Source organism: Xenopus tropicalis, chromosome 2 (assembly GCF_000004195.4).
Source record: "Xenopus tropicalis strain Nigerian chromosome 2, UCB_Xtro_10.0, whole genome shotgun sequence".
NCBI lineage: Eukaryota > Metazoa > Chordata > Amphibia > Anura > Pipidae > Xenopus > Xenopus tropicalis.
This window is the reverse complement of record NC_030678.2, coordinates 34,368,843-34,382,152: the sequence shown is the minus strand read 5'-3', so window position 1 is coordinate 34,382,152 and position 13,310 is coordinate 34,368,843. Positions and strand designations below refer to the sequence as shown.

Below are 13,310 nucleotides of genomic sequence, written 5' to 3'. Positions count from 1 at the left end.
CAAGCATTTTTGACTTGCTGAGAATATTATTATTAACATTTATTTATAAAGCGCATATTCCTTATTATTTATAAAGAACAAATTCCGCAGCGCTGTACAATAAGTGGGTTTCATACATTGGACATACAGAGTAACATATAAAGCAACCAATAACCGATACAAGAGGTGAAGAGGGCCCTGCCCAAAAGAGCTTACAATCTACAAGGAATACACCACGTCTGACATTAGCCTAAGAGCCCTTATACCAGCCACATATTGAATCCACATCCTGTGTGGCTAATTAGCAATCAATTTAGAATCAAGGCTGCACATTAATCAGTGCAGAATGCATCTTTGGCCAATTTTTTTAGTAAAAAGGAGCATCAGCCCAGTGTTTGAAAAATGCAATTCTTATCTCTATGGGGTGCTTAACAAATTGGCACCCGTTTCCTTCTATAAATCAGTGCAGCTTGCTCCAATGTTATTGTTCCCTCCCACCAGCAATGATATGATAATTCTCCAGCTGTGGGATGTACTAAGCAAAGTCCAGTGTAGATAAGAATTTCTGGGCTCCTCTAGCAGTGTGTGCAGCTTTGCTTGCTTTCTCTTCTATGGATCTCAACGTTGGTACTGAAATCATCCCGTGCCCCACATTATTACCAGATGTCACTGCTGTGATGGAATTGTCGGAAGATTTACCAAATGGCAAGTTCCCATACAGAAAGTCGATTGGACTTTGGGGCACAGATGAGGTTTTCACTTTGCACTATTCTCATTATTTTAGATGGGTTGGATAGAGGAATGTGTATTCTTCTAGTAAGATTAGGAACATGTGCATTTGGTGCTAAAATTCAATATGAATATTTGGGTTCAGAGGGGATGCTGATTGCTGCAGTTTGGGAAGCCCTGATTTATTTTCTAAAAAAATTGGAAACAGCTTTGTACTTCTATCTATGTGTTTCCCCAACAGGCCCCTCAGACTTGGGAGCTCTTGGAATTTATCCTCCCTGTCCTACCCTAACCTAAACAGTCCTCTTGTCTGCTAGTTGGGTTTTTATGTGCCATGCAGCTATATGATGTGATTGTAACCCTACCTCAACCTGATATAGTGCCCAGGCATTTGTGTATAGGTAATAATATAAGAGTAGGTCAGAGTCTGTGTATACAGTACCAGATACATTCTGCATTGCCCAAATCAACTCCATTGTGTGCAACCTAAGAGCTGGGAATGTGGCTGTGCCCCACACCCTTGTCTCTCTGAGCTGCTAAAGAAAATATGGCTTTTACTGGGGACTCCCTTAAAGGGGTGGTTCACCTATTGAATGTCATATTCCTAGCAACTTTGCAAGTGGTCTTCATTATTTATTTTTTATAGCTTTTGAATATTTGCCTTCCACCCTGAGGGGGGGGGTGGCTAGGGAAAATGAATGTTAATGTTTGTGCAGGGACATAAAGCTACTTTGGGATTTAGGTTAAAATATACATGATACGTCTAGAGATGGTAAATGTTATGATTGGAAACGTTGGTAATGTTATGAAGTAACCTGCTGGGATAATTTAAAATGCACCATTCAGGAAAGGAGAAATATACGGAAGAGCAATAGGGCCATCAAAAAAAAAAAAATTCCGGTGAATTATGACTTTTTAAAGTCATAATTATGACTTTTAATCTCATAATTATGACTTTAAAAAGTCGAAATTCACTGGAATTTTTTTTTTGGTGGCCCTACTGCTCTTCTGTAGAAATCACTAGGGGGCACCACTGAGCGATCCTCTTCTTCCCACTTTCTCTTTCTTTGCAGCGCTGGGGCTAGTATATGTGCAGTAAGGTGAAAAGAAACAACTTTTTTGTTAAAGTTCAGCTTCTCACTTACTGCACAAAGAAAGAAGAGGCAAGATGTCGCTGGCTGCTCCTGCTAGCAGAATTCGGCCCTGGCCCTGGTATCAGCTAAGTGAATACAATAACGGGTGGTACATTTAGTGAGTTCAACATTTCCTTCTCCATTAAGACTGAGGACTTGTGGAAACAATGATATGTAGGATTGGATATAAAGAAAACCGAGTGGATATAAAGAAACCCGAGCTGTGTTTATAGGGGAAGCAGGGGCTCTGCTTCAGAGTTCTGACTTACTGTATCAAGGAGGTCCTGGGTTTTAGCCTTGGGTTGAAGTCCTTGCTCCAATGGAGCTGACAGTCTAATAGGGATCCTGGATTGAGTTTAGAATTTGTTTTAGCAAGATTCAAATTTGTCTAAATCCAATAACATGATTAAGCAAATGCCAAAATCTTGTTTCATGCGCTAAGCTTGTGAATTCCCCCCCTTAACTTTAATTTGCACATGCAGGCCCGGATTTGTGGAGAGGCCACAAAGGCCCGGGCCTAGGGCGGCAGAAATGTACGGAGCAGTGGGAACTTCTCCCCACTGCTCCGTATGGGGCTTTAAATGTGTGCGCATGCGCACTCGCGGGCGCGCAGGGGGGGCGGGGTAGGGAGGCGAGCGGTTGTTCGCTCATTCGCGCATGCGCATTGGGGGGGGCCTAGGGGCGCGCCGAAAACAAATCCGGCCCTGTGCACATGCAAATGAGGATTCTGATTTGGTTTGGGATTCGGATGAATTCCAAAAAAGTGGACTAGGTGCTCCCCTAAACTCTAAGGGCCCTATCACACATATTAAGGATCATTTTTTTAGGAGCCAGTTAACCTGCCTGTCATCAGGAAAAAAATGGAATAGGGTTGCCATCTTTGCTGACTTATAGGAGTTTTTGTTTTAAAATTAATCTTGTTGCTTCATTAGTGTCTTCATTTTCATCCTAAATTAAAATCCCCACATAGTTGGGTTATGTGCAGTGTATGTTCTAAAACCTCTTACTGAAGGTAATTTTGTTCATTTTGCACCAACAATGTAAGCCAGGCCACTGGGCCCCAACTCCTTCCTTCCCATGAGGGACACTGTACCTTCTTATATGCAGAGCCGTCAACCCCCCCCATCTCTTCGGAAGGCACCCAGAGGCCGCCCCCCCCCCCTACACCCCCCCTATTATTGCGCACGCGAAGCACTGGGGACAGGACGCGCTGATGTTTTTTGACCTGCCAACTGCATCTATACCCACAGTCAAAAATCCCACCCGCAAACTGAAGGGTACCCGCTTTTTTTGCCAGTACCCGACCCACTGCAGGACTCTATTCTGAAAAGTAAACCAAGTAAAATAGTAATTATTATTTAAATTCCACAAATGCTATTATTGGTAATGCAGAAATGTGTCCCCTGTCTTAGAAGTGGAATAGTATTTTGTAAAAACTAATAATAAATGTTGCTGGGAAAAAAATGTATTGTGCTAAAATTGTAAAAACAATTATTTACATGTAGAAGTCTACACTGTCTGCTTTGTGGCTTTTGCATAAGGCAAACTCTAGAAATGCTATAAGGCTGTATTTAAAACCTAAGTTATCTTTTAGGATATCGGTGCTTTTAGCTAGAGAAAGTTGCACTACAATTTATTTTATTCTTTATTAGCTCTTATTGGGTCCCTGCGGTCCAAGGCCCTGGTTAATAAGCTTTGTAGCCCCGTAGTAACACCCTTTATGCATTTGTATATAAATTTTCAAAGTTGGGAATGGAAAGGCACAGGCATATTATTGGAACTGTGCCATTTGTAATAATGCGCCAGCAGTCATGTAACAATAGAGAAAGCAGACCCCCTGGGGTCCCAGACTGCTGGGTCTGCTTCCTCCAATTTGCCTGTTAATCTGCCCTCCATGCTGGCTCTTGTGTAGGAAATTGGGCGGGGATTTCCAGGTTAATTTAGGGCAGTGACACAGGACGATTAGTCGCCACATGACAAATCTCCCTTGTCGCGGGCAACTAATCTCCCGAAATGCCATCCCACTGGCTAAAATGTAAATCGCTGGTGGGGTGGCATACGCAGCGTGGCAATTTGGTGAAATTGCCGAAGTTGCCTCGAGGATGGCATTTTGCGGAGATTAGTCGCCCGCGATGAGAGATTTGTTGCGCGGCGACTAATCCCTGTTTTCCACAGCCCTTAGCAGGGCGACCTGTCAGGGTGAGAGGCCAGGTAAGTATACTACTCTGCCCCTCTGAAGATTTTTTTGCAGGGGGCCAGGCACGCAGTAATTACACCACTGTGCACCAGTCAGCTCCTGCCTCTCCTGCCTGTTCCGTCCCTGCTTGTGTAAAAAGTAGCTTGAAGCCACTGGTATATAACATTTTTTACATGGGTTTTTAAGAATCTTACTCTTGTCTACACATACAGAGATTTTGTGAAAATTAGTTATGAGGCATCTGTTTGGGTGCATCTTTATATCAATGCCAGTTCCCTTTTCAATTGAATATTAGCTTTCTGGGAGGCACAGAAAACTCAGCATTCATTTAGGTTTAAACATTCATTTTTATTGTAGATGATTAAGGGCCACACATTCCTTTCTGAAACCTTTTGCACTGTTGCACACAGGCCACTGCTTCTTTTCCCAATCACTCCCTGTATAATAGTTCATTTATTTTCAGAGTTGGCCACCAGGTTGAGGTATAGAGTATCCATTTTATTTTGTGTTTTGTCCAAGTACCAGGTTTTCCCTTAAAGGCTACAGCAAGGGCTAGAAATCTTTAAAGTAGGGGTCATTCACAACTGCAGATGCAAACACAGTCACGCTAAAATGGACGCTAATGTTTTGCTTATTGAAGCCAATCACTGTCCTTAGAAAACTGGGTTACACGACTATTCTGTGATTTATCCTTATGATACAATACAGGCAAGAAAATTCAACTTTGGTCATAGATTTACCTGTGCAGGTATGGGATCTGTTATCCATTATTCAGGAAGTTCCGAATTACGAGAAGGCCATCTCCCATAGACTCCCTTAATTAATTTGTTTTTTTTCAATGATTTCTTTTTTTCTTTAATAATAAAACCGTGCCTTGTACATGATCCCAACAAAGATTAATCCTTATTGGAGGCAAAGCAATCCTATTGGGTTTATTTGATTTTTTAGTAGACTTAAGGTAAGGAGATTCAAATTATGGAAAGACCCTTTTTCCTGGAAAACCACAGGTCCCAAGTATTCTGGATATCAAGTCCCATACCTGTACATCAATATATGGAGTACATTTTATCAGTTGTCCCTGTGGTTTATTACTAGTCCATGTGGTCTATATGATGTTGGCAAGATCACCACTATCGTACAGTATCACATTGTATTAGCTGCTCTGTAACTGACTTTAGAATAAATCTGCATGCTCCCAAAAACTTTATTAAACTACTGTAGATCTTAATAATGTTTATAACTCGGGTTTCTATTAAGGCTTTCTCCTACTTATTGTCCAATCTTTAATTCAGACCCTTGATACAAGTTGAATTCAATACTGGTAACATACAGAGCAGATCTTAAGTAATTCAAACATAAATATATACACATATATATTATTTAGGTCTCCTTTAAATGCATTTACAGTGTACCAGTATTATGTTATACAATTACGTGAGCTTAATTGATAAAAGGCTACTTTTTATTTCTCACATTCTTTTCTGTTCTGTTTGAGTTGCCATAGTTGGGCTGCATTATTTGCAATGCCAGCAACCCCTGGAAGCTGGAACTTAAGCTCGTCATGCCCCTCTTTCTTTGGCAAGTCAACAACATGCGGAGTAGAATTTGTGCCTCCCATTATAGTGCAGGATAGATTTAGCCTCAGATTGGGTTACTTATACAGGAGAGCAGTAGGCAAACAGCTAGCGAGTGGAGACTTTATCTGGGTGTTTTGTGTAAATTCTGCAGCGGTCATAATGCCAGGTAAGGTGCAAACTGGTGTTTCCCTGTCGGACTGTGCACTATTTCTGGTGTTTGAATAATCTGTGCAGTACAAAGGCAGCGCAGAGATTACAGTGGTATGTTAGTTGTAGACGCACGCAGTCGCAGCATGCTGTTACACTGCACTCACTCTCTTATAACAGCCTGCTCATATCTCCAACAAGTAATTCAGTTTGCAGAGTCTGGCAAAGGCAATTATTTTAACCCCATCTAGCAAACCCAATTAATTTAAAAATTATGTACAATAAATCTAAGCAAAAAAGCATGTGTTGCCCATTGCCATTAATTCCCTGCATGTTATTAGCGTGTAACATACAGACTATCTGTTGACATCTCTGAATAATCAGGAAGCATTTTATGAAGATACCCATGAAATACTGTGTGTCCTCCAATACAATCTGATTGTTTACCTTCTGGTTTGATAAATGAGTCGCCAAGAATTTTTATTAAAAAACAGCCCATGGATAAAATCTCTATCCAAACTGTACTTTGGGGATGTTCTTTGGCTGTGTGTAGTGTAAAGGATTTAGTACACAACTATAATGGTAATTGTAATTTCTGCCATTGTGTCAACATTTTGACAGTCTTTTCAAACCTATCTGTCTTTTCTTTATATTGGAACCAAGGTGCTCAAACAACATGATCTATAAAGCTGGCCACAAATCATCTGATTCTATAGCATGGACACAGAATTGGTCAGTCAGTGAACCAAACCATTAGCTCACATGGAAGGTATCTGTCCGTTAATATCAGCCATTAACATCCCGTGTGAATTGACTGGGGGAATTTCCAAGAAACCTACTGGCTGTCAGTTGAGTGGATATCAGTTACTTGGAATCAGGCCCAGACTGGCAACCTCTGCATTCAAACGGCAGAGGGGCCGCTGTAAGATGACATAGACAATCACTATATCATACCCCCCAACAATTGAAAAATTCAAAGAGGGACAAAAACAAATGGCATGGGTAGCATGGCAATTTTGACCACTCCCACTTTTGTGACCACACCCTCTAAATACCACTCCCATTTTACAACATTTGGCAGGTTATGTAAAGTTTGAACACATATAGGTGGGATTTGGGGTCTTGTTTTATGTGTTACTACAGTTTTGCTATTGAAGGTGAAATTGCCCTTTAAGATGCACGTCTCAATTCCCTAAGAGACCTGTTTATCTTATTAGTTACAATTGTATATAAGTACAGGTGTTAAGTATTCTGGGCTCTTTGCCAAAAGTCCATTTATCTACTTAAATTTGAGAAGTTTTTTGTTTTTTTTGGCATTCAGTGCAGGAGATCAAAGGGAAATGGGGGACTTTTCAATAAGGATCAGGGACTGAGCTGTATGTTATATAGTGGCCTTGTGGGGGGCTGTTTAGGCCTCTGTGTACTTGAAATGCCAGAGTCTATTTTGAATCGCAGTCCAAGCCTGCTTAGAATATTTAAAGACTCCAAATTGTGGCAGATAGCCTAAATACGGTGTGAAGTTTGAAGGCTACTACATTGGTGGAATGGTCACAAATGCAGAAACCCTATGCAGTAACTTTGCCTACTCACTTAACATAACCAAAATGATGCCAGGAAGAGGACAGAAACATTTTGGGCAAGGGTATATACTCTCCTGGCCAATATCTGATTAAGACTAAATATTTTCATGTTGACAAACCAAGCTGTTGACTAATAGTTATTTTTATACATGCATGAGCATGAGCCAAACTTGCTTCATCAATGGAGAAAGATTATAAGCTCTGGGCTCATCAGTCAATTGGCTGCACCAAGGAAATAACTGGTGGATGCAGGGAACATAATGAAAACTACAGTAACTAGAACAAAATAATGCAAGTGGTTAAGAAACAGATTAAATAGGCTCTATAGAGAGGTTCCATTATAATAAAATCCCAGATGTAACATTTAGTCATGGAGAAACTTTTCAGCTCATAGATATTATGTTCTATTTCTGTTGAATACAGGACATGACTCCATTGTTGCCCATTTTGATATCCGCAAGAGTCCAGAAAAGAGAGACCCAGGCTGGTACTTGGCTCTGATGGCTCCTAATGAAAAAGGCTCTGACTATGCCTGGCTCGATCCTTCCAGGCTGTATTGCAATCAACAGGTAAGAGAAAGTTGATAAGCCTCATTTATTATCCCAAATGCTAAAATGGTTGCAAAACTGAAAGGTCACAAAATTTGTACCAACTCTAGTTACCCATAGCAACCAATCAAATTAGTCACAAAATGACTAATAAATTCTGCTTCCTGATTGGCTACTGTGGTTTTCTCAAACTGGTGCAAATGTTCCACTTTTTTTTAAGCTACAGTACCACTACATTTACAAATGCAACTTGGGAAATGTGTGTATAAACATAATTATATAAGGACATTTATATGAGCAAAATGCATATAGATGGGAGAAGTATGTCAAGCCATGCACAGGCTTAAGGTCACAAATGGCAATATATGTGTAGCCCACCCTTGGATATGCTATAGTAATAACGTGTGTGTGCTGCAGGCAAAGTAACTTGAGCACTGATTAGTTAGGGCGACAACTCCTGGCAGGCTGTAAAATTAATATATTATCCCTCTTGTGGGTAGTTGTCAGAGGGTTAAATGATGGATCACCTGAAATATCTGTCACTGTCACCAACAGATTGAATAGATGAATTATGATAGGGCATCCGATAGTATCAATACACAAATCACGTTTCAATAGTATATCAAGCACAGGCTGAATCTGGGGTTTGCATAACGCAGGGGGAAGGTATATCTCAGTATTGATACCATTTAAGTTACACAAAGGTAAGCAGTCAGAGCAGCCAGACAGATGGCGTGCCAAACAAGGGGTGGGGGGGCCCTGTGCTAGATGCGGCCCGCGGGCCGCCAGTTGGGGAGCACTGCGCTAAAGCAACAACCTTAGATCTATCTGTAGCTACATGGAAGCAGGGTCATTCTTGCATGAAGCAGATCCCTTATACTCTATTGCTTTCCACATAGGCCCTGCAGGACTGCATTGAAGATCTGCTGCTACCCTTTACTGATGATCACATTGACCTTGTTGCTGGAATAGATGCCATGGGTTTTATACTTGGTAAGTCCCACAGTCTTAATGTCAGTTATTTAGATGGCTTTATATTAGGTTTCATGAAAGGATGCTCAGCAAGGCCAAGTAAGAATTAGTTACTGTACTAATACATAGATGTGTGTATTTAGTAACCCCTAGTGCTGGAATGTTTTTAAAACATTTTATTTATATTATTATTTTTAAAGGACAGGCATTTTTCTGTGGACCCTAGGAGTCAGTGGGTTTAGACAGGAGAGGTAGAGAGGTGTTCAGCACATTTTACAATCTGGCAACCCAGGGTTTTTGGTGACCCAAAGGCAGGTGTATTGAAAGTGTATTGAAAATGGCAGAATTTTAGTTTACCCTCATTTCAAACAATGGCTTTTTCTTCCAATAGGCGCTGCAATAGCTGCCCATCTGGGAAAAGGATTTTTGGCCATTAGGAAAGCAGGTCATCTGTGTGTGAAGACACGTAGTACGAACTATGCCGACTACTCCGGAAAAGAAAAGGTTATGGAGGTCCGAACTGATGTCATTAAAACAGGTAACTGGTAAACGCTGCAGCCACCTTCTCCCTCTAGATTTATTCAATATTCAGATACCACCTGAGAGCTGCTACACTAGACCTACCACTATTGTATTAACTAATCACTAATGCCAAAGAGAGTGAATTTATTGCAGACTTCTATAGCACAACATGTTTAAGGCCAAGGCTCCACCTTCTGGGGACTGATGCACCAAGCCTGAAAGCTTTAAAGCCGGCCATACACGCACCGATGATATTGTACAAAACCTTGTTTTCATATGATATTCAGTGAGTGTATGGCGGATCAATGAGACAACCGATATCACAAAGGCTGCAGATATCGGTCGTCTGTGTTCAGGGCTGAATCGTCAGATGTGGAGGTATAAACAATAGGAATTCTACCCCTTCTGCCGATTCAGTAATAGAATGCTTAATATATAAAATTTTGATGTGCAGGGTTTTTTTAGATGACCAAAAACATGGCATGAAAGATCTTGAAACAACCCTCTAGCCAAACACTGAAATTGCCTAACAATTGCTTGTGTCATTACTTGTTACTTGCCATTACTAGTGAGAAATAAACACTTGTTTTCTGCCTGGGCTGGAGTACCTCTTCCATAAAAAAAAATGGCGCTAGGGAACACTGCCACCAATTATATTTCATACCCCAGGTATTCCTTGCACATTTTTGGGGTGGGTGCATGCCCAGTATAGCCCAGTTAAAGACAGTATACTGGCCCTTAGAGTTCTAGCCTCTCGGACATGAAAACATCCACTGCCCCAATTGTTTCCTTCCTATTCTCCTGTGTGAGTAAACTGTGCCCGATAGTCGCAGGCTAACATTACAATGCACAGTCTTGGGGGTGTTTGAGGGTGTTTGGTCTCTCAAAATCTCCAATATTGTTTTTGAGAATCAGCAAAGGAGAAAGTTTTATTACAGTTCTTTATAGGTTTGCGGATATTGCTGGTGGATCAGTGGATTGAAACTGGTGGAACAATGAAGGCCGCTATTAAACTGGTGGAAGAACAAGGTGGGATCGTTGCAGGTGAGTCTGAGGCCAGGGTCTCCAAACGTTTTTATTACTCGTGAGCCAGATTTAAATGTAAAATGAATTGGAGAATAACACAAGCATGCAAAAGATTTGCTATTGGTAGCCCCTATGTGAACTGGTAGCCTACATCCAAGTCCCATGGAGACTGGTTCCTGTGTCAGAGTCACCAGAGTGTGCTATACCTTAGAGCAGTGATCCCCAACCAGTGGCTCGGGGGCAACATACTGAATCAACCACTTGGATGTTGCTCCCAGTTATTTTTGAATTCCTGCCTAGAAGGTAAGCTTTAGTTGCATCCATCAAAACCATGTGCATTTCCAAACAGATCATCCAGAAGGCAACAGGAATTCATGATTTTCTATTGCCTAGTTCACACAGTCAATCTGTTCTGCTAAGGGATAAGACACACAGAGCTACTAGTATCAGCTACTTGTTGTGACTACTAAACAAGACAATGCTGATGATTTACTAATAACAGTCTCTACATGTGTTTTAGCAGAGGCAATGCTCAGTATTGTCTATGGCAGGGTATTTTCTGGAGTTTAGTAGCCATAAAAAAGTAGCTGCTACTAGTAGCTCTGTGTGTCTTCATCCTAAGGGCAGTGGCAGACGGGGAGATTAGTCGCCCCGCGACAAATCTTCGTTGCAATGGGTGACTAATCTCCCCACAATGCCATCCCACTGGCAAGAATGTAAATCGCCGGTGGGATGGCATACGCGTCGGCCGAAGCTGCCTTGAGAGGAAACAAAGGGGCGACTAATCTCCTCGTCTACCACTGCCCTAAAGTTAACTAGCAGCACCTATGAGTCAATTATAACACTATAAAGTTGAGTATAGATAAGTAAGACTTTTATACTATATAATACATTTAATAAACCATTGTTTTTGTTGTTGCATCTTTTTTTTTTTTAAATAAATGCACAGGCTATGCTTAATTGGTTAATTTGTATATATTCTCTTCAATTAAGGTGTGGCTACAATCTGCATTGAGGACAGTGAGGGCGGTAAGTGGGTGAAAAAACATTACAAATGCTCAGACTGTGTTCCGGAATATCTGAGAAGCCACTTCAACAACCATGTTCTGGAGAATGTCCAGCTCTATTACAATCAGCAGAATAGTTGTGAATGAACTGTGTTCTGTGTCAACAGCATGTAATGCAAAAGCTTCTGGTGCAATTCCTGCCTAGGTACTGCTTCAAAGAAAGCCTTCAAGCAACATAGTAGTACAATGAATTTGGTCAGAATTTAGCAATGAAATTTATTTTGCCCTTTTTTCAATCACCAAGATTTTCCTGAATTGTAGGTAGGGTTAAATAAGGAATGGAGGACAAAATTCTCTAGCTGTATAATATATAAATACACATAAAGTATAATTCTCCACTGTTTTTTTTTTATAATTATAAAGTACTTTCTACAGCTTTTGAAATAAAGTTTTTAAAGGGGAAGTTCACATTATAAATAACTTTTAGTTTGATGTAGACAGCTATATTCTAATGCAATATATATTTTTTTATATTTTGTGGTCTTTGAAACATGTATATTTTTAGTCTGCAACTCTCCGCCTTGGAATTGTTATTGCTTTGAGTTGGAGTGAGAGAGCAAGAAAGCAAAGATAAACAATATAAATTAGAATTATCAAGGTCTAGAATATGTCTATCTATACCATACTAAAAGTTAATTGGAAAAGTGGCTGCAGAGATAAATTAAGGGGTGAAGCAGATGCAAAATGTATTAGGATATGGCCCAGGGTTGACAGAGATGCTTAGGGCATAGGCTGAGAAAGATTTAGTGGGCAAATATGGTAGAGGCAGAGAAGGGTTTAATAGCATAAACAGACTACACAGAGATTTATAGGGACAAAAAGAGTAGAGACAGAACAGGTAGTTAAAACAGATGGTAAGAAGCACAGACAACTGGGTGTTTAGAGAAGAAGCAGAGCAGGAGTTGATATGGGGCAGAAGGGGTAGACCAGGTGTTAACTGAAAGACTGACAACTAAAGCAAGGATTTATTTGGACATGGGCAGGGGAAGGGATTAACATGAAGTGGGATAAAGTAGTGGGGTTAAGAAGGGAGAAGCAATGAAAAATTGAATAAAAGTTATGGAGACAGGAGAGAGGTTTAGTAAACAGAACAGAGGAGCTGCTGGGGCTAGTGGGCTAGTGGGGCACAAGTAGCAGTTACTCAGCATCTTTGTGAGTCCCACTCTGTGCCCCTCTGTGCCCCCATGGCAGCTGGTATCTACACACAAAGCAGAGTTTTTCTTTCTTTTACATAAATATCTACATTTGATTGGTCTTCTTTTAAATAATGCAATGCATAAAATGTGATTTTTAGATATGAAATGCTTGTGAATAATGCTTCTTATTGTACTTTAAAATGCCTGTGATTTTAAGTCCCCTTATCTATTGATCTGGGGCGAGCTGAAATTGTAAAAATAAACTTTTTATCAAATTTCATACCATTGCCAGTATTTTTACTGTTTATTATAATTGCACTTTCATTTCAGTTTTAAAGTTAAGATAAAACCTTATATCAACATGAACCTTTAGAAAGCAGTTAAATAAAAACAAACTGATTTGCTGTTGATAAAAGCTAATATCAAGGTCAGTTTTTGTGCTCTGTTTCCTGCTTGTGGGCTAAACCCAACCGACTATTAGGTCAGAGGAAGAGACTAGTCAGTGACAGGCATGCCTTCCTTTCTTTTTGTAAGATGTGCATGTAATGCATTGACTCCAGCAGTAACAGCCCAGTGATAGGACATTGTAGCCACAAGCAAATCGACACCCCGTGTATCTACATTTCTTGGAGGTGGAACTAGTCGCTGCCCCACCCACCCCCAAAGCAGGGAGGTTCCAATGGAGGGCAGGCATGAC

General features: G+C 40.6%; 1 protein-coding gene across 3 annotated transcripts; it reads left to right on the top strand.

Moving 5' to 3' along the window:
* Positions 1-361: 361 nt before the first annotated feature.
* Positions 362-12,898, top strand: LOC100145149 (uncharacterized loc100145149). Of its 3 annotated transcripts, none has more exons than XM_031895678.1 (6): positions 362-731; positions 7,766-7,911; positions 8,790-8,883; positions 9,254-9,400; positions 10,333-10,428; positions 11,404-12,893. In XM_031895678.1, the coding sequence occupies exons 2-6, from the start codon at positions 7,843-7,845 to the stop codon at positions 11,562-11,564; spliced, it is 567 nt and encodes a 188-aa protein (XP_031751538.1). In that variant the 5' UTR covers positions 362-731; positions 7,766-7,842; the 3' UTR covers positions 11,565-12,893.
* Positions 12,899-13,310: the final 412 nt, after the last annotated feature.